Source organism: Gymnoscopelus microlampas, assembly GCF_963454915.1.
Source record: "Gymnoscopelus microlampas genome assembly, chromosome: 8".
NCBI classification, from domain to species: domain Eukaryota; kingdom Metazoa; phylum Chordata; class Actinopteri; order Myctophiformes; family Myctophidae; genus Gymnoscopelus; species Gymnoscopelus microlampas.
This window is the reverse complement of record NC_139945.1, coordinates 832,068-851,723: the sequence shown is the minus strand read 5'-3', so window position 1 is coordinate 851,723 and position 19,656 is coordinate 832,068. Positions and strand designations below refer to the sequence as shown.

Below are 19,656 nucleotides of genomic sequence, written 5' to 3'. Positions count from 1 at the left end.
GGTTTTAGAGTAGAAAGACAAGAGCTGTAAAGAGCAGGCAGACAGGAGTAACAACCTACATAATCTTTACTTAATCTTCCAACATGCAGGTAACAGACAGCAACAGGTTGACAACAGATGATCAAGCAAACAGAGAGGACAGAGTTTATATACAGTATTGTATACATGAGACCTAACAGGACAAAGGACAATTGATGGACAATTTAAGACAAGTGAGACTAGTGATGTCACAGACACAGGAAGGACATCTGCTGGAGAAAAAATATTACAGACAAAGAAAGAAAGAAAGAAAGAAAGACATTTAGGGGGTTTGGGTAAATATTTGTAAATTGTTTAATTTGGGTAATTGTAACACGTACTGTAGTCACTGTACCTTATCATTATTCTAGTCAAAGTGTTTCTATGATATCAACCTTATTCACACTCTACAAATAAAGCATCACCACAATATTAATAGTATAATCAAATAATAAATAAAAATAATGATTGTAAATTAATCTGACCGTAAAGTCTCCAGTCTACAATGAGGACTCTTCAGTGCATCACACAGCAGATCCAGGGTCTTCGGGTCCTCCAGGTCCAGTCCGTTGGAGCTTAAGTCCAGGTGTCTTAGATGGGATGGATCACAACTGAGAGCTGAAGCCACAACTTCAATGTGTTCGTTCCAGAGGTCACAGCCAACAAGTCTGTAATGACAGATTAATGTAAAATCAGAGATGATCAAAACAGATCAAACAAGTTCACTGTCAAGTTCAGTTAACTCTTTAAGACCGGGAAAGAATCTGTGTCACTTTAAATGTCTTTGGCTATTCAAAAATAGCAGATCTACAAGCTAGTAGCGCGGCACTCGGTGCCGCGCTACGAGCTTGTAGGCCTGCTATTTTTTTCTAAAATCGTGAAAATGTGTGCAAATCTTTGAATATATATATATTTTTAAAGGCGAAAATGTTTAACTCAAATCTTTGCCTCTGGGGGTCCCTGGAACAAAACATTTTGAGATGGGGGTCCGCAACCAAATACATATCTAAAATGTTTTCTAAATCCTAACAGTATGTTGCTATATCAGTGGTGCTCCAACTTTTCCATGTCAAGGATCACCGAAAATGATATGTATTTTTCCACGGACCCCCATCTCAAAATATGTTGTTTCAGGGACCCCCCCAGATGCACAGATCGGAAAAGATTTGCACAAATCTTCCTCGATTTAAAAACAAAAACGAATCCAAAATAGCAGATCTACAAGCTCGTAGCGTGGCTTCAAGTGCCGCGCTACGAGCTTGTAGATCTGCTATTTTTAAATAGCCAAAGAAATCTTAAAATGACACAGATCCTTCCGCCTACTCACAGGAACCTTTTTTCGTTTTTTTTTTACACAATGTCAGTTCCACAGCGTTTCAAATATCATCGGTTTGAGGTAATTATACGCCGGCACGGAGATAGAAAACTATGTTTAATATCTTGGCAATCAATGTGTAACTTGTTAATTCCTCATTAAAGTGAGTAAACCTAAGTAATGACCATAAGCTCATTGGGCCGGATTCATAAAGGGATTTGCGACCATATTTTGTACGTACCGGCATTTAGGACAAGTCGTACACATACACCTGATTCATAAAGATTTTTTGGTCTGTGTTTTGTGCGTCAGGTGCGCACGTTCTCACGTCACCCCCGAGGCAGTCTTGCCAGGGCTGAAATGTGCGTATGTCTTTAGAATGCTTTATTCTTCATGTCAAAATCAATAACAACAGTGGCAAACCTCAAATAAAATATATATGTGCCCAACATTTGTCAACACATATATATAAAAAAAAAAAAAAATTATGTCAAACGATGTATTTCTTGTTTAGTCGCATTTAGAGCTGAATTATTAGGTCCCTGTGTGTGTTTGCCAGCGGGCAAACACACAACAGCCGAATAAATGTTACCATCTGATGAGGAAACTATAGTGATGAAAGCTGTGTCCAGAAGATCCATTCCCCATTCAGACGTAGGACAGTGATATATTAATCCAAAATTAACTAATTTAATCAATAAGTAATCAATAAGCTCTGGTCCATAATCGTTCCACGTGTATGCCCTGGATTTATTCTCAACATCATCTTTTTACCTGGTAAACGTGAGCATGTTATATCCTTTCCAGGTTAATAGTCTATTATTTGCTGGCGGGGTTAAACCTTGTAAACATTACACATTACGTTCAGCTGATCCATCGTGCAATAGTGGGACTCGCTTCCAGACAGATCAGAATGAATGATGTTCAAGTTCTCTGTCAGTGTCAAGGCATTGCGGCCGACAGCTGTAAGTTTGGACGAGAAGTTAAACTCCGGTGTTGCCAGATTTTGTGAGAGAAATAAGCAACCAGGTCTATGAAAATAAGCCCAAAAGAAGCAACTGGCACTTAGGCCATTATAAGCACTTTAATTAAACCGTTGTGAGCTTGCAGATCTGCTATATTTAAAAACAACTCTTGTAATAAAATGTGGAATATTTGGAAGATTTTTTAAAACATTCTAACAACACCAATCTGCCTCCAGCTGGCACAAAACATTTTCAGATGGGGCTTATAGGGATAAATTACCCTACATATTAACTTGGGGGTCCATGACATAAAAATATTTGAGAACCACCGGTTAAAACAATTGAACAATTGTGAAGCAAGCCCAAATAACCAACTATACTTTAGGAACAAGCCCAAAAAAACGCACCCCACTTCTACCAATATTTACAAGCAACTTTACAGAAAAATAAGCGCAAATTCGCTTATAATAAGCGGACATGGCAACACTGTTCAGTAAAGTGACAGATTTGATCAGAGAGAAACTGCTGAGTCACGGTTCACGCCTTTTATGGTGCAAAATGGGGCGTGGAGCAATGTAAATGAACCTCTCGGGATCATCACGCCCAGCTGGCTGTCATTATAATATAGAACTGGTCATACGCACGTCTCTGTCATATACGAACCCCTTTTTGAATTGCACGTTCGTTAGTGAGTACCAGAAATACGACCTCCTTTAAGAACTTCATTTACACCATATTTACGACCCTCGTTATGAATCCGGCCCATTGTTTCAAAGAGCATCCTCTGTACACCTTCACTAATGCTCTCCTTGGTTTGACTGTTGCTACACCTGTCAACCTTTCACTGCCACCATGACACACACTGGCATGTCAATCACTGTCAACTGTTTCAATGAGACAATCTAAAGGAATTCTGCAACTCAGTGAGTGTCTGTGTGTGTGTGTGTGTGTGTGTGTGTGTGTGTGTGTGCGCGTGTGTGTGTGTGTGTGTGTGTGCGCGTGTGTGTGTGTGTGTGTGTGTGTGTGTGTGTGTGTGTGTGTGTGTGTGTGTGTGTGTGTGTGTGTGTGTGTGTGTGTGTGTGTGTGTGTGTGTGTGTGTGTGTGTGTGTGTGTGTGTGTGTGCGCGTGCGTGTGCGTGCACGCGCGCACACACACACACACACACACACACACACACACACACACACACACACACACACACCGATTGTAGATCGGCTATTTAAAAAAAAAAAAGTGAAACTTTTGACACATTTAGAATATGTTTTAAAGCATATCAACATCACAAATCTTGTGTTGGGGTCCTGTGTGTGCGTGTGTGTGTGCGTGTGTGCGTGTGTGCGTGTGTGCGTGCGTGTGTGCGTGCGTGCGTGCGTGCGTGCGTGCGTGCATGTTTAGCATTTGTATTCATTTTGAATGAATGAATGTAGTATAGAAGTGAAAGGTGTTCTAACATGTTGATATTCACATGACTAACCTGGCTGTTGTGCAGTTCCTCACAGCTGGGACCAGTCTCCATCGCCCCCCCAGGTCTGTGTTGTATTTGTCCAGGTCCAACCCCTCCAGAACCTTCTCTGACATCTGCAGCATGGAGGCCAGAGCTGAACACTGGGTCCCAGAGAGTTTCTTCCCTGATCTGCTCTCTGACTCCAGGTACTGTTCGATTCCCTGACTTAATGAGTCATCCTGCATCTCCATCAGACAGTGGAAGATGTTGATACATCTGTCAGGAGAGGCATTGGGATCATTCATCTCCTTCAGGTTGTTGATGGCTCTCTGGATCTCCTCTGGACTGTTCTCTGTCTGACCCAGCAGGCCTCCTAACAGACTCTGGTTGGACTCCAGTGAGAGACCATGAAGGAAGCGGACAAACAGGTCCAGGTGACCACTTTTACTCTGCAAGGATTTTTTCATAGTAGCCTTCAGGAAATCAGACATGGAACTGTCACCGTTGTAATGAAACAGGAATGTCTTCAGGACCTCCATGTTCTTCTGTGTGAAACAGTGGAACAGGTAGACTGCAGCCAGAAACTCCTGGATGCTCAGATGAACAAAGCAGTAGACCGTTTGGAGGAAGAACACACCGTCTTTTCTGAAGAACGTTGTGCACAAGCCTGAGTACAGCGCGATGTTGTTCACATCAAGACCACTCTCTTCCAGGTCTTTCTGGTAGAAAATGATGTTGCCTTTGTCCAGTTGGTCAAACGCCAGCTTGCCCAGCTTCAGAAGAACTTCTCCTGCATCCTTCATGAGCTTCTCTTTGTCTTCCTCGTCTACTGCAGAATTCTTCATCTTCTCCCGCTGGGTCTCACCCGTCAAGAAGTAGCAGAACATCTCAACCAGGGTTTTTGGCAGCTTGTCTGTCGTTCCCATGGTCTGCACAACGGTAGCAAGGAGCCAACAGAAGACTGGGGTTTGACACATGATGTAGAGGATCTTTGATTTCTTGATGTGCGAGTAGATTGAGCTGGCCTGGTTGTCATCATTGAACGTCTTCTTGAAGAACTCCTTCTTCTGGTCATCTCTGATGAACCCTCGTACTTCTGTCATCCTCTTAACAAACTTCTTAGGAATCTGTTTGGCTGCTGCAGGTCGTGAGGTTATCCAGATGTGAGCAGGGGGAAGCAGGTCCCCCTTGATTAAGTTTACAAGGATAACTTCCATTGGGTGCGGATCTGTGACATTCATGATTCCGAAATCTTTTTTGAAATCGAACTTGAAAGAATTTTCATCATATCCATCCATGACAAACATGACTCTGAAGGGGCTCTTGTTGTAGTCTCCAAACTTCTGCAATGTGATGAAGATGTGATTGAGAACGTCCTCCTCAATGAATCTGGTTTCCTTGATGCAGTGGTGAATTAGCTTTGCCAAACTAAAGTTTTGTCCCTTGAGCAGATTTAACTGCCGGAACTTGAGCGGGAAAATAAGGTGTGGATCTTGGGGAAAACATTTCTTGGCCCAGTCTAACAAAAATTTGCCTACGAGGAACGTTTTGCCAATTCCTGCACAGCCAACGGTCATCACTGTTCTTTTGTTTCTTCCATCATGGCCTTTGAAGATTTCACTGAGTTGGATTTCTTTTTCCTCTCGTGCCTTCTTCATCTCCATCTGTCTGACCTCATGATGGCTGTGGATGTCTGTGTCATTGATGTCTACATTGTAGAGCGGGATGTAGATCTCAGACTCTGTGTCAAACAGATCTGTATCCTTCATGTTGTCTTGAAGCTGGGCTTCATAGTCAGTAATATGAAGATATTCTGATGTTTTCTCCAACAGAGCTGTAGTGAACAAAGCAATTGCATGTTTAACAGTAGAACCCTCCCACCAGAGTTTACCACCAGTGGTGGAAAGTAACTAAGTACACTCACTGTAATTAAGAACAGTGTTGATGTACCTTTACTAATACAAAACATAAATGAACCACTTAAGGTTATTTTATAAACAAATAGTCTTAAACAAATAGCAGATCTACAAGCTGACAACACGTCACAATGCAACAAGTGAGCTTGTAGATCTGTTTTCTTTTTAAACGTCAAGTACTTTTAGCCATGGTATGTACTGTAGGCCTAAGTTTATTTAAATTCCAATATTACGCCAGTACAATTTTATTCTCTCAAGACAGATTCAGAGCTCAGCAGCTGAATCTGTCGAGAGCTCCTGTTACAACGTGTATAGTTAGGAGCTCCTGTTACAACGTGTATAGTTAGGAATGTTAGGAATGTAAACAAAGACACGTGGGGGGGGAGTGGACGGCTGAGGGCGGACCTATCGGCCAACATCATGTTATCCACATTCTATTGGGCGGTCCCCCCAGAGTCAAATTCAAAGGAAAATAAACAGCAGAGGACGCTGTTTTTTTCCTTTTGATGACAACTCACCGGACTCTGAGTACATGGTGTCAACAATCAATCAAGAAGGTTTATGTGTCACTACTAAGGATAAGGATAATTCCTTTTAACAGGTCGTTCATGAAAGTCCTCACGGTCTTGTTTCCAATGAGAACCTGTGAGCAATTAGGGGTTAAGAGTCTTGCTCAGGGACAAATTTCATTTCATCGACACATTTGCTGGCCTGGAATCGAACCTGGGGCAACCAGGGCCTCTGACTCCCTAGGCAGGGAGCTACAAGAAGTACTGTACTAATATAGAATATGGTATGGTATGTTATGGTGTGGTGTAACAGTATTAGAAGTAGTAAATGGAGGCTATAAGTAGCCTAGAGTGCTGGATTTCTTTCTCAGAGGCTCTGTCTATGTTTGAGGTGAATTAATCATGACTGCTTGCCCATATCCTTCTATAAAACAGTGAGGAATCCCCAGCTCTAAGTATTAGTGTTTGAGATTATGATGTTATGTTATAACATGTTATGTTAAGCATTATGTTTCCTTTGAAAATGAGAGTAAAAGAGGCCAGTGTTGTGAAGAGATGGAGTGTTCTTCTAGAACTACAGTCTTAGGCTACACATCTTTTATCTGGCAGTGTAATGCTTCTGTACCTTAGAACAAGTAAGACTAATGATGTTTTACATTAATATGACCTGTTATTTTCACACGCGCGCACGCACACACACACACACACACACACACACACACACACACACACACACACACACACACACACACACACACACACACACACACACACACACACACACACACACACACACACACACACACACACACACACACACACACACACACACACTACCTTTCAGTTTGGAGTCTTTGTCTCGTCTTGCCTTGTCTTCTCCTGTCAAAGCTGAGATGTGAGACAGTGATTGGTCAGAGTGGAGCGAGTGGCTCATAAACACACATAAAGAAAACAACTTCCATCCTGTGTTTGTCGTGTCTTATGTTTGATTATTATGTTTAACTTGATTATTGTGTTTAACTATAGAAATTGTATTCTATTCCTGTGTTTAACTACTAACGTTTATTATTATTAGGTAAGAACCTTTATAAGCCCTTTATGGGTTTCCTTTTCTCACCTGCACTTACTTCTGCATTGTTTTAATAATGTTACCTTTGTTCTGTTTTATATTGTGCGAATAAATACATTTAACAAATCAAATACAATTCTTGACTTCATTCTCTGAACTTTATTTCTGTGTGTGATTTCCTGTGATTTCTGTGTACAGAAATCAGACACAGGTGTGACTGCAGTCACGGCCATGCAGTCATGCCCTTATATGGTGATGGGTGGGGCGGCTCCCTATGGTAAGTAGGATGCTAACTAAAACACAAAATAAGTCTGTGTGACCTTGTGTTCGGGAGGTAGGGTCAAATAAATGATTATAGTGGGGGCAAAATTGCAAATCGGCCCACTTCTGGTTGTGGGATTGAGTTTATTATTATTATTATTATTATTATTATTATTATTATTAAGTCTACAAAATAAGTTTGGAAACGGTAGCATGCTGCAAACTGGTGTTATGGCTGTGACAGAGGGGGCGGGGCTTAATCAATTACAGCCGGTCCCTATTGGTGGTTTATTTCCACAAACCAAGTTTGGAGACGATATATTTTGCCAGTAGAACTGCCACATCAGCCTGGTAAACAATACAGTAGTGTATACAATGTGTACCTTGGTGTGTAGTAGTGACAGTTATGTTTGTTACAGTGTGTACCTTGGTGTGTAGTAGTGACAGTGGTGTTTGTTACAGTGTGTACCTTGGTGTGTAGAGTTGACAGTGGTGTTTGTTACAGTGTGTACCTTGGTGTGTAGTGATGACAGTTATGTGTGTTACAGTGTGTACCTTGGTGTGTAGTGATGACAGTTATGTGTGTTACAGTGTGTACCTTGGTGTGTAGTGATGACAGTTATGTGTGTTACAGTGTGTACCTTGGTGTGTAGTGTTGACAGTGGTGTTTGTTACAGTGTGTACCTTGGTGTGTAGTGGTGACAGTGATGTTTGTTACAGTGTGTACCTTGGTGTGTAGTGTTGACAGTGGTGTTTGTTACATTGTGTACCTTGGTGTGTAGTGTTGACAGTGGTGTTTGTTACAGTGTGTACCTTGGTGTGTAGTGTTGACAGTGGTGTTTGTTACAGTGTGTACCTTGGTGTGTAGTGTTGACAGTGGTGTTTGTTACAGTGTGTACCTTGGTGTGTAGTGTTGACAGTGGTGTTTGTTACAGTGTGTACCTTGGTGTGTAGAGTTGACAGTGGTGTTTGTTACAGTGTGTACCTTGGTGTGTAGTGGTGACAGTGATGTTTGTTACAGTGTGTACCTTGGTGTGTAGAGTTGACAGTGGTGTTTGTTACAGTGTGTACCTTGGTGTGTAGTGGTGACAGTGGTGTTTGTTACAGTGTGTACCTTGGTGTGTAGTGGTGACAGTGGTGTTTGTTACAGTGTGTACCTTGGTGTGTAGAGTTGACAGTGGTGTTTGTTACAGTGTGTACCTTGGTGTGTAGTGTTGACAGTGGTGTTTGTTACAGTGTGTACCTTGGTGTGTAGAGTTGACAGTGGTGTTTGTTACAGTGTGTACCTTGGTGTGTAGTGGTGACAGTGGTGTTTGTTACAGTGTGTACCTTGGTGTGTAGTGTTGACAGTGGTGTTTGTTACAGTGTGTACCTTGGTGTGTAGTGGTGACAGTGATGTGTGTTACAGTGTGTACCTTGGTGTGTAGTGTTGACAGTGGTGTTTGTTACAGTGTGTACCTTGGTGTGTAGTGGTGACAGTGGTGTTTGTTACAGTGTGTACCTTGGTGTGTAGAGTTGACAGTGGTGTTTGTTACAGTGTGTACCTTGGTGTGTAGAGTTGACAGTGATGTTTGTTACAGTGTGTACCTTGGTGTGTAGTGTTGACAGTGGTGTTTGTTACAGTGTGTACCTTGGTGTGTAGTGGTGACAGTGGTGTTTGTTACAGTGTGTACCTTGGTGTGTAGAGTTGACAGTGGTGTTTGTTACAGTGTGTACCTTGGTGTGTAGTGGTGACAGTGATGTTTGTTACAGTGTGTACCTTGGTGTGTAGTGTTGACAGTGGTGTTTGTTACAGTGTGTACCTTGGTGTGTAGTGTTGACAGTGGTGTTTGTTACAGTGTGTACCTTGGTGTGTAGTGTTGACAGTGGTGTTTGTTACAGTGTGTACCTTGGTGTGTAGTGTTGACAGTGGTGTTTGTTACAGTGTGTACCTTGGTGTGTAGTGGTGACAGTGGTGTTTGTTACAGTGTGTACCTTGGTGTGTAGTGGTGACAGTTATGTTTGTTACAGTGTGTACCTTGGTGTGTAGTGGTGACAGTGGTGTTTGTTACAGTGTGTACCTTGGTGTGTAGTGTTGACAGTGGTGTTTGTTACAGTGTGTACCTTGGTGTGTAGTGTTGACAGTGATGTTGACTGAACCACTGATGTTAGCTCCAGAGATGACAGGAGCCACTGCTATGCTTCCACCATGTGCTTGGGCTGAACCACGGGGCTCTGAAGAATCTGCACAATGAAATCATCAGTTTAATAAGTTTAATAACTTATTAAATGTTACACACTGAGAGAGAGAGAGAGAGAGAGAGAGAGAGAGAGAGAGAGAGAGAGAGAGAGAGAGAGAGAGAGAGAGAGAGAGAGAGAGAGAGAGAGAGAGAGAGAGAGAGAGAGAGAGAGAGAGAGAGAGACAGAGAACTGATGACATCAGAGATCTCCAAATATGGATATATCTGACTCATCATGGCATGAGCATGTGAGCGGACCTCTGAGGCCACTCTGACTCAGAGGGGGCATGCCCATATATGGGCATATACTGATTACATCAGTGATATCCATATATGGGCAAACAAGGGGTCAAGAACTGTCAGACACAGATTTCCGGTTGTCCAGAGCCACAGATCTAACCGCCATGCCCATAAATGGGCATGTCTGTTTTTGGAACAAACCAACTTCAAACTTGTCCCACGCAGTGGCAGGAACTCGAGGGAGTGAGGTGCCCGGATATCCAGTTTTCCGGAATCACAGGTCCAACCAAGATAGTCATAAATGGGAGTCCAATATGAGGCCATAAATGGATTCCTTGTACCCATTAGGCAGAGTTTCGGGTCAATACGACCACTTCCTGGTAAAACCAGAAGTGAACAGATCCACTTCCGGGTTGCACCATTGAACTCCACAAAAAAACCCTTTCCTTTTGTTATTAATTTACACTTTTCATGTGTGTGTGCTGTGGCTTGGGGTGCCTGGGCTGGTTAGCTAGTTCCCCGTCCCCCTTGGTACGCCTCAGCGCCCATCCCTAGAGGTACAATTTATATGCTGAACCACTGTCATAACATTTTAACCTGTTGACATGCATCATTATAAATGCTATAACCTGGTATCAGTAATTCTGCCTAGTGATACTTTAAAGTGACATAGACTGTAAGTAGTTCAATGTGTTTTGTGTGTAACTACAGACATCAGGCAGGGGTGACAGTGTCTTGAAGTTCTTGGAACTAAACCTCAACCTTCCTCATATTGTTCTCCTCATTCATGCATCCCTGAACACATGCATTACATTTCTGAGTAGAGCCCGCCTACTGTATCCGTTAATTTGCGCGTGCTCGCGCACACACACACACACACACACACACACACACACACACACACACACACACACACACACACACACACACACACACACACACACACACACACACACACACACACACACACACACACACACACACACACACACGCACTAAGGCTGTTTTCGTATCCGGTCTAAACCGGATTTGCAACCTGTAAAGGGAACTGATCCTTCCTGTCAACTGCAGACCATGAAAAACTCCTTCATGCCTTTATCTCATCATGTTTAGATTACTGTACCTACCTCTACTCCGGCCTTGAAAAAATATATCTTATTTTCTCTCCATCCTCTCTAGAACAGAACTCTGCTGCCAGACTGCAACCTAATACTAAGAACAGTGACCACACCCATCCTGACTGCTCTACAGCCTATGAGCTTCAGAAACATTTGGGAGATTTTATTGATCACTGTTGTATATCGTATATTGTATATTGTTCTATGAATGCTGTTTTCTGATTTGCTGTTTGCTGTTTTTAACATGTTCTGCAAAGCACTTTGTAACTCTATTCAGAAAAGTGATATGCCATTTTTTAAATTATTAAATTATCACTATTAAAACTAAGATTAAATTAAATGTCTCATTTAAAGTCAAACAACTTAGCAGCACTCACCTGAGACAGATGCAGATGCTCCTTTGGGTTGTGTTGGCTGAGCGTTCCTGTTGGGAAATGCAAAGTTTTACTAACTATATAAATCTACCGATCCTATATAAATCTTATATTGTCAATAACTTAATTAAAATGTTAAAAGATTATTAAAGGACGACTTCACCCATTTTCAACCTATCTTCATATAATTGGTCCTCACTAATGCTCATGATACAATGGTACCATTTAGACACAGACTGAGTCTACTCAGTCTGTGTCTCAGAGGAGGGCTGTGGACACTTCAGAAACCCTGCCTACCAGTGACATCATCGATGGGGAATCCAAGCTAATAGAAATTGTATTCTATTCCTGTAAAGTTAGCATGTTATAATGGAAGCCATTGTCCTCGACTCCTCGAGTTAATAAGAATTGAATGAAAAAAGTCTAAACATTGTTTGATTAAAAAAACCCTGCCTAACAATGGTGTCACTGGTAGGCAGGTTTCTGAAGTGTCCACAGAGACCGAGTAGAAAAAAATAGTACCATTTTTATCATGAGCATTAGTGAGGACCAATTATATGAAGATAGGTTGGAAATGGGTGAAGTCGTCTTTTAACCAAGTAAAAATACACGTATTAAAGAAGAAAAAAGGTCACCTCATGCAAAGTTAGCACCAAAGTGACAAACATAAAATGAACTATGAAACTCCTGGGTAAACAATTATAATTTGTATTTGTAAGACGTATGAATACATTGGAATTAGAGCGTGGATCTCTTAGAGAGAGAATAAAAGAGATGCATTCTCTTGTACTAATAAAATGTTTGGCCTAAAGATGAATGTAAATGAGTGTTACTTACAGATCATCAAGAAGAAACTTCTCATGTTCTTCTAGACCTTTGAGGAAAAGGTCTTTGGCTGTTTTGGAGTTCAGGAGTGGATAGAGTTCCCTCATCTGATCCTGAGTGGTGGTCTTAGATCTCACATTATTGTAGCCCTCTACGGTGATGACTCCCTCACCAAGGAGCATATCCAGGATGGGACTGACCATGTTCACATTCTGAATCAGGACAGCCCGTTGTTGGTCGACAAAGTGTTTATCTGAAGATAAGGGGAATGAAAATGTTTTGATAATAGTATTTGTATTAAAAAATGTTCCACAAATTGTATAATCATTGGCATATCCAACAAGACTTCCAGTATAAAACTATATGGATGTAAAGTTATTTTGTGAATGGAATGTTAGATCTGTTTCATTACTACAGACTACTGGTAAAGAGTGTGAACAGCTCATATAGCACATCTATTCATAGTATCAGCTCACTTGGAACCTGCTCTTCTGGAGTCTCCTGGACCACACTCTGTGGTTCTGGAGTTCGTTGGTCCACAGTCTGGGCTTCTTGTGGTTCTGGAACATCCTGGAACATGGCCTGTGGTTCTGGAGTCTCCTGAGAAATGGCCTGGTCCTCTGTAACATCCCGGACAGGGGTCTGGTCCTCTTTGACATCCTGGACAGGGGTCTGGTCCTCTTTGACATCCTGGACAGGGGTCTGGTCCTCTTTGACATCCTGGACAGGGGTCTGGTCCTCTTTGACATCCTGGACAGCGGTCTGGTCTTGAGGAGCTTTGGTTGTGCTGCTGCAAGATGCAGCAGCTTCCGTGTGTAGCTTGGCATCCTGAAACAGTTCAAAACTTAAGTTTCAATTCAATGGCTTATCAGCATGTGTTGCATTTCCTTTGCATGTGTTTTCTTTTGGCTACAAATTTGATTGGACTCTTTTAATAGTTTTATTGTACCTGGTCATTCATGTCATTTACTGTGTGCAGCACTTTGTAACAGGTTTGAAAAGTGCTACAGAAAATAAAGTTATTAGTTCTTACTAAAGTGTGATAAAGTAATGATGCTGCATATATTTCAGCATAGTGGTGGCCACCATCTTTAAATGGTCCATTTTGAGCCTTTATCAGTCATTTATGAGCCATTTCTGAGCTGGGCATACAGCAGATTTGGATCCAGCACCCCTTATTACCCCTAAAACCATGTATGCCCTAAGTTAACACAATGCCTTCAGGGTTAAGATTTGTGGAAATCTGACCTACATGTAGACTGATTTTGATTGTTGCCATTTTGGAAAATGGGTAAAAAAAAACACAAACATTTCAATCTGGTTTCTTGACACTGTAATTGTTCTATAGACCCTTATCTTCAAATTAGTGAAAAAAAATTAGTGCCTAATAGAAGTCATCTTTATTTTTGTCCATACCAGAATATTCAAAACATCAATATTTTAACTCCAGTTGATTCCTCACACAGTATTGACTTGATATAGCAACTAGAAAAAGTGCTCCTCGAAGCACAGGTCTCCATCAGGTCAGGTAGGTTATTGTGGCCTCCTGGTGGCGCTATAATAGGCAAATGTGAAAAGGCTGCATTTTCTTATTAGGCCTTGCACGGCAAACGGACACTGCATTCATGGCTTGAGGCATTTTGTGCAAAAAATGTGTTTTGCTAAATTAGACCTGCTGGTGGCGCTATCACAGGGCAATGTTAAAAGGGTGGCATTTGTTCCTCAACATAGTGTGAATGTGTGTGCAAAATTTGACCGCAATCGGACGGTGCGTTCATGATTTGCGGAATGTTGTTCAAAACAAGCCACTACTGCAAACTTTAGATGTGAATCTTAGCCAATCGGGATGGAATATGAAAAATAAAACAAATCCGTCTTGATCACATGACTATAGAGATCATGTGTACCGATTTGCGTGAAATTTTGATACAATTGGAAAGAGTAATATAAAAAAATGTGTTTTACATAAGTCGGCCTGCTGGTGGCGCTATAAAAGGCAGATGTGAAAAATGCAGGGCAAAGGGTTTTCCTTGACCTCTAAGGAGTGTGCATACAAAGTTTTACACAGATTGGTGCAGTTATAGGTACAAACATGAATCGGCCTGTTATAGCGCCACCATGAGGCTGATTTGAGGCTGATGTTCAAGTGCAATTTCTTCCACGGCATAGTGGAAATATGCGTGCAAAATTTCACGGAGATTGCATGCTGTGTTCATGGTTTTAGGCATTTTGTTCAAAACAGAGTATTCCTGCAATCTTTGGAAGCCATTTTAGCCATTCAGGATGCAATATGAAAAATCTGAAACACCCGTTTCGTTTAATGACTATAGAGATACTGCAGGGCCGGAGTGGGACTCCAAAACTGGCCGGGAGATACACGCCCACCCAGGCCACCCTGCGCACGCGCAGCGCGCAACGTTTTTTTTGGGGGGGCCTTTTTTTGGGGGGCCTTATTTTTGGGGGGCCTTACAAAAGGGGGGCCTTTTTGGGGGTTAAAGGTAGGGGGGAGGCCCGCAGATGCACTGAGCTGCAAGCAACACTGACTGCATTGAATTGAAATTGACTGTGGTTGGCCTGGCCTGAGCTTAGGAGAGATTTTTTTTTGCTGCATCACTTAAGCGCCGCGCTGGCTGTGGATGGCTGGCCTGACCTGATTTTTTTTTTTGATGATGATGCAAAAAAAAAAAAAAAAAAAAAAACATATTTTTTTTTTTTTTTTTTTTCAGGCAGGCCACTAGAGGGCAGGCCACCGGGAATAGTCCCGGTCCTCCCGACGGCCAATCCGGGCCTGAGATACTGTGTACCGATTTGCGGGATGGAATTCACTAAGACAGCCTGAATTCACCAAGACAGCCTGATTTCATTGCTACGGCATTGCTATGTTTGCTGAAAATAGCCAATCAACAAGCTCTGCTATTTTCACAGAATGTTCATCCCAGAATAGGGGTGCTATTTGTCCTATAGTTAAGGTTTCCCCAGAGCATGATCACAAACCCTTGCCCACATTATTAAAGTACTAAATATACTTGTGCCCATCTGACTCTGCCCTGGTTTTAAAATGAGCTGTGGTCGATCAGTCGTTGACAACGTAGAGAAAGCCAGAACAGCTCCGGCGCACAGCCGTGGTATTTCCCAGGTAAAGAGTGGTAAACATACCATGTGTTGTGTCTCTGTGACTCTCTTTCCCCGTCCAGGATAGCTGTTCCCCATCTTTATGTCTTCGCCTTGTTGCTTCTTCTGTTGACAAGTGACAACAAAGTTAACAACTACAGTGACTACAGGGGGCGGCCATAGCTGAATGGTTAGTGAGCCCGCCTAGAGAGCCAGAGGCCCTGGTTGCCCTAGGTTCGATTCCAGGCCAGGTCAGCATATGTGTCGATGAATGAAATTTGTCCCTGAGCAAGACTCTTAACCCCTAATTGCTCACAGGTTCTCATTGGAAACAAGCCCGCAAGGACTTTCATGAACGACCTGTTAAAAGGAATTATCCTTACATGTATGCTGATTGTGTTTATGTTTACTTTATGTCTCTAGTATATATTTCATGGATTATTAGTACTAGACCATACCCGGTGGGGTTATTGCACGTCCTGTCGCACGGTTTCTCCCCCCGCGCGTCCTGTCGTGCCCCCCCCCCCACCCCCCCTCCCCCCGTGGGTCCCGTCGTGGCACCCCCCACGGGCAACACCCCCCACAATCAAAAAGACCGTTTTTTCCAGCTATTCTATTGGTCACTGTATCCCCTCCGTGCTCCAGACGAGCTGACACCTTCTCCCCCACACAGTGGGGGTTCCATTGTCTTTTAAATAGCTATTAAAGGAGCACTTCACCCCTGGAAGAACTTGCAGTCACTCAATGTTAATTATATTTGTAGTAAATAACAGTAGCAAAATTTCAAATTTGCACCCTATGGCCAGAAACATATAGAAGTCTGTGTGTTTGACTGGGGTTTGACTGGACTGCTGCATTACTACAATGACCATAATGCTTTGGGGCACTGCCCTTCCTTGTGGGGACGAAGCCATGTTCTTTCTTGGACCACGTGAAATCTGCCTCTGTTGAACCAGTACAGTTGGACCAGTACCATTGCAAGTTTGCTATATCTACCAGGATGTAAATAGTCCCATCATCACCGTGTCTTTGTTGCGCCAGCAAGGCGAAACTAGTCTTGGCTGCTGTTGTATTGTGTTCTGTATTGATTTGATTGTATCTTATAGTAAACTAAATATATCATGTATAAATTAGCATAGTAACACTAAACGTGTGTGTCTGTGTGTGTGTGCGTGTGTGCGTGCATCATATTTTTTTCAACATTCCATCCCACCATGTAGACAGTCCGGTGCTGGTGACGTGACGTCCATCTTCTACTTGGGAGTCGGGACATCCATGGAGATGCGGCATAGTCAACAATATAATAATAAAACAAAACGTTTCATACTCATGTCATGTGTGACTCCGTATTTCTGAGAGCATAATGTTTCACTGTCATTTCCAGTTATATTCTTTGGACTAAACTAATAGAAAACATGGGCATTACTTTAGAATAGACATGCTAATGTTAACACATCGGGTGCCGAACACGGTCTGGACCGTGTTTGCGCAGAGTAGCGGTCCGGTGCCGAACACGGTCCGAACCGTGTTTTTGGTCTTTTTCTTTTTTTTCATGCGGGAGGGGCTGGAGCAGCTTTGGGATCACCCACGGTGAAACTGACAAGGATGGGCCAGACGCATCATCGTGTCAAAAAACATGGCGCACATCCGCTTCCGCTCTATCTCCTTCTCTAAAACCCCTATAACTCCGAAAGTTTTTACACTGGGGAAAACGACTCATTTTGATCGCTCAGCCATTGTTACTCGCGTGCGCGATGTTATCGTTCCAGGCGTTAGCCAGGATCATCGGGTAAAATGGAGGCATGTTTTGTTTCACATGAAATGCACGTCGTGGGGTCTACAGCTCAAACAGCGCTGAGCAGCTCAACGGTGAGATTTCGGCACCGAACGTAATCTGTTATTATAAAATGCTGGCACCCGATGTGTTAAAATACTCTTGTCATACACAGCCTAATCGTTGTTTTTTTTTCGTTGTTTTTTTTCAACTGAGACCGTTTCATGCTTTCAATTGGTGTATATGGATAATATTAGGTTTTACTATAGCCTATTGTATCTAAGACCAGTAAAGTGGAATCCAATGTGCTGGGGTCCCCAGAAAAATAATGATTACATGTAGAAGTAAATACTAACAGAATAAAAAAGAGTTTTTCACTATTATATCCGTAATGCTTACAGTCATGTAATTATGTACCATATTCTGCCAAATGAAAGACCATCTACTATATCATGAAACAGTTCAAAAGAACCCTTATAGAATTTGGTGTTCATACATTTTGTCATTATAAATGCTTACACAATGTAGATACCAATGAGTAGAGCAAGCAGTGTGTAAATGTAACCGTTTTATTTAGAATGATAATATATATGGCTGTAGTCAAAGGTCTTCATCAGCAGTTCCTTCATTTTTGTCCTGTCATTGGAAAGAACACATTAGATTAGACTTGTAGTTTACATGGATATCACCCGACGTGATACCTAATTTATGCTTAGTTGCATGCGCACCGAAAATAGCAGACCTACAAGCTCACAAAGTGTCGAGTCCGCGACGCGGTTCGGGATCTGACGTCGTCATGTACTCAGTGCTCTGAAACATTTCAGTCATGGCGGAGCTTCAACCTGGTCTTTGCACTTTCTACATGTACAGACCGTACATCTACATAAACGTTCAGATTTCAAATATAAAGTGCTGACCTCATGCCACGGATGTTACAATTTGAATCGGGTGGGTCTAAGTACCAGTATCTTCCGTAGTGTTTAATAAAAAGCATTTTAATCCAATCGGTGGCCATTTTCTCCTCATGCTTTCACTTATGCGACCCTATCGGTTGGGATGTGTATTGCACTCTGATACATTATACATCTATGAGGAAATGGCCACCGTTCGGATTTAAATGTTTTTTTTATTGAACAATACGGAAGATATACGGGTACTTAGACCCACCCGATTGCAATTGTAACATCCGTGGCAACGGGGTAAGAACTTTATATTTGAAATCTGACCGTTTATGTAGATGAACGGGCTGTAAATGGAAAAAGTGCCAAAACCAGGTTGAAGTTCCGCTATGACCGTCATGTTTCAGGGCTACAGTCAAAGTAAACAATAACTAACTTTACATATGCACGCCACGGCTCCACAAATACAATAATAAAAGATTGATGCCAGCACTCACGTTGTGTCCCTCATGTAGCCTATAGGATAGGACAGGCTACTGTGTATGTTCCACCAACAATCATCCCGACGCGTTGCTCGTCCGCCACAGCACTTCTGCCTGCCTCGTCCCTGCGCTGCGGTTGTTCTTCGGTGTACTCGGGTTCAAATAAGTAACCCTGCTGTACTCCGAGATAACGTAAAAATAGTCATCTTCCTCCATGGATTGGTCGGACTTTCATATGTTTGGAGACGCCATGATTGTGCATGTGAGGTAGCTAATGGGAGTGTCCGAGTGGGGAAAGAAGGGTGTACGAAATGTTTGGGAGACACCCTCAGGGGGCGGTCCTTTGCACTTTGAACGCTGAAACCAAAACAAAACAAAAGCGTCTCCTCTCCTCCTCCCTGTCAGTGCAACAAGTGAACACATTGCTATGTTCCACAAATGTGCTCATTACTGCTCTACTCCTGCACTAAATATCTGATCTATAAACATAAAACAGTCGCTGCCTGACGAGCCCTCTGCTTGTAGATCAGATATGTTGGAACAGCATTATAAAACAGCGCCATCTGTAGCGAACACTGACATCGGTATGCTTCACACATGTACTCAATCCTGCGCAAAATATCTGATCTTCAAGCATAAAACAGTTGCTGCGTGACAAGCTGTATGCTTGTAGATCTGATCTTTTTCTGCCGCTTTGCAGTGAAGTGGGTTGCCAAATTTTGCGAGAGAAATAAGCAGTCAGGTCTATGAAAATGTTACTGCATGCGTTGTGCCCTGAGAAAACAGTGAGGCATGAAGCAGTGTATTTCTGTCTGTCTCCTATATGTCATCATGATTTGTGATTTGATGTGAGTCCTTTTTATTATTATTATGTATGTTTATTTGACAAGGACAATACAAAAACAATGAGTCAAGTTATAAAAACATGAAACCATTGCATTGTAAATGGGGTTTATAGCCGAGGCTAATTTGCAACCCCAATCCCTGGTTAGACCTTTCTATATAAATATTTACCTAATAAAAAATCATTTACAAAAGGACATGCATGAAGCTCTAATCTAAACAAGTATAAAAAGATATTTATATCTGCAAAGTAACTAAAGTTTTCAAATAATTG

At 42.2% G+C, this 19,656-nt stretch overlaps 1 protein-coding gene across 3 annotated transcripts in view; it reads right to left on the bottom strand.

Moving 5' to 3' along the window:
- LOC311050419 (NACHT, LRR and PYD domains-containing protein 3-like) overlaps nucleotides 1–19,656 on the bottom strand; it is a 37,241-nt gene that overhangs the window by 3,219 nt on the left and 14,366 nt on the right. For 2 of the 3 annotated variants that reach the window (XM_084064497.1, XM_084064498.1), the window contains 8 exons: nucleotides 15,430–15,510; nucleotides 12,750–13,101; nucleotides 12,286–12,526; nucleotides 11,452–11,498; nucleotides 9,601–9,720; nucleotides 7,005–7,055; nucleotides 3,773–5,576; nucleotides 504–686 (listed from right to left, as the gene is read on the bottom strand). In XM_084064497.1, the coding sequence (XP_083920623.1) occupies nucleotides 504–686; nucleotides 3,773–5,576; nucleotides 7,005–7,055; nucleotides 9,601–9,720; nucleotides 11,452–11,498; nucleotides 12,286–12,526; nucleotides 12,750–13,101; nucleotides 15,430–15,483 (2,852 nt within the window). In that variant the 5' untranslated portion in view covers nucleotides 15,484–15,510. The remainder of the gene's footprint in view (nucleotides 1–503; nucleotides 687–3,772; nucleotides 5,577–7,004; nucleotides 7,056–9,600; nucleotides 9,721–11,451; nucleotides 11,499–12,285; nucleotides 12,527–12,749; nucleotides 13,102–15,429; nucleotides 15,511–19,656) is intronic. The other variant, XM_084064499.1, reaches the window with a different exon arrangement.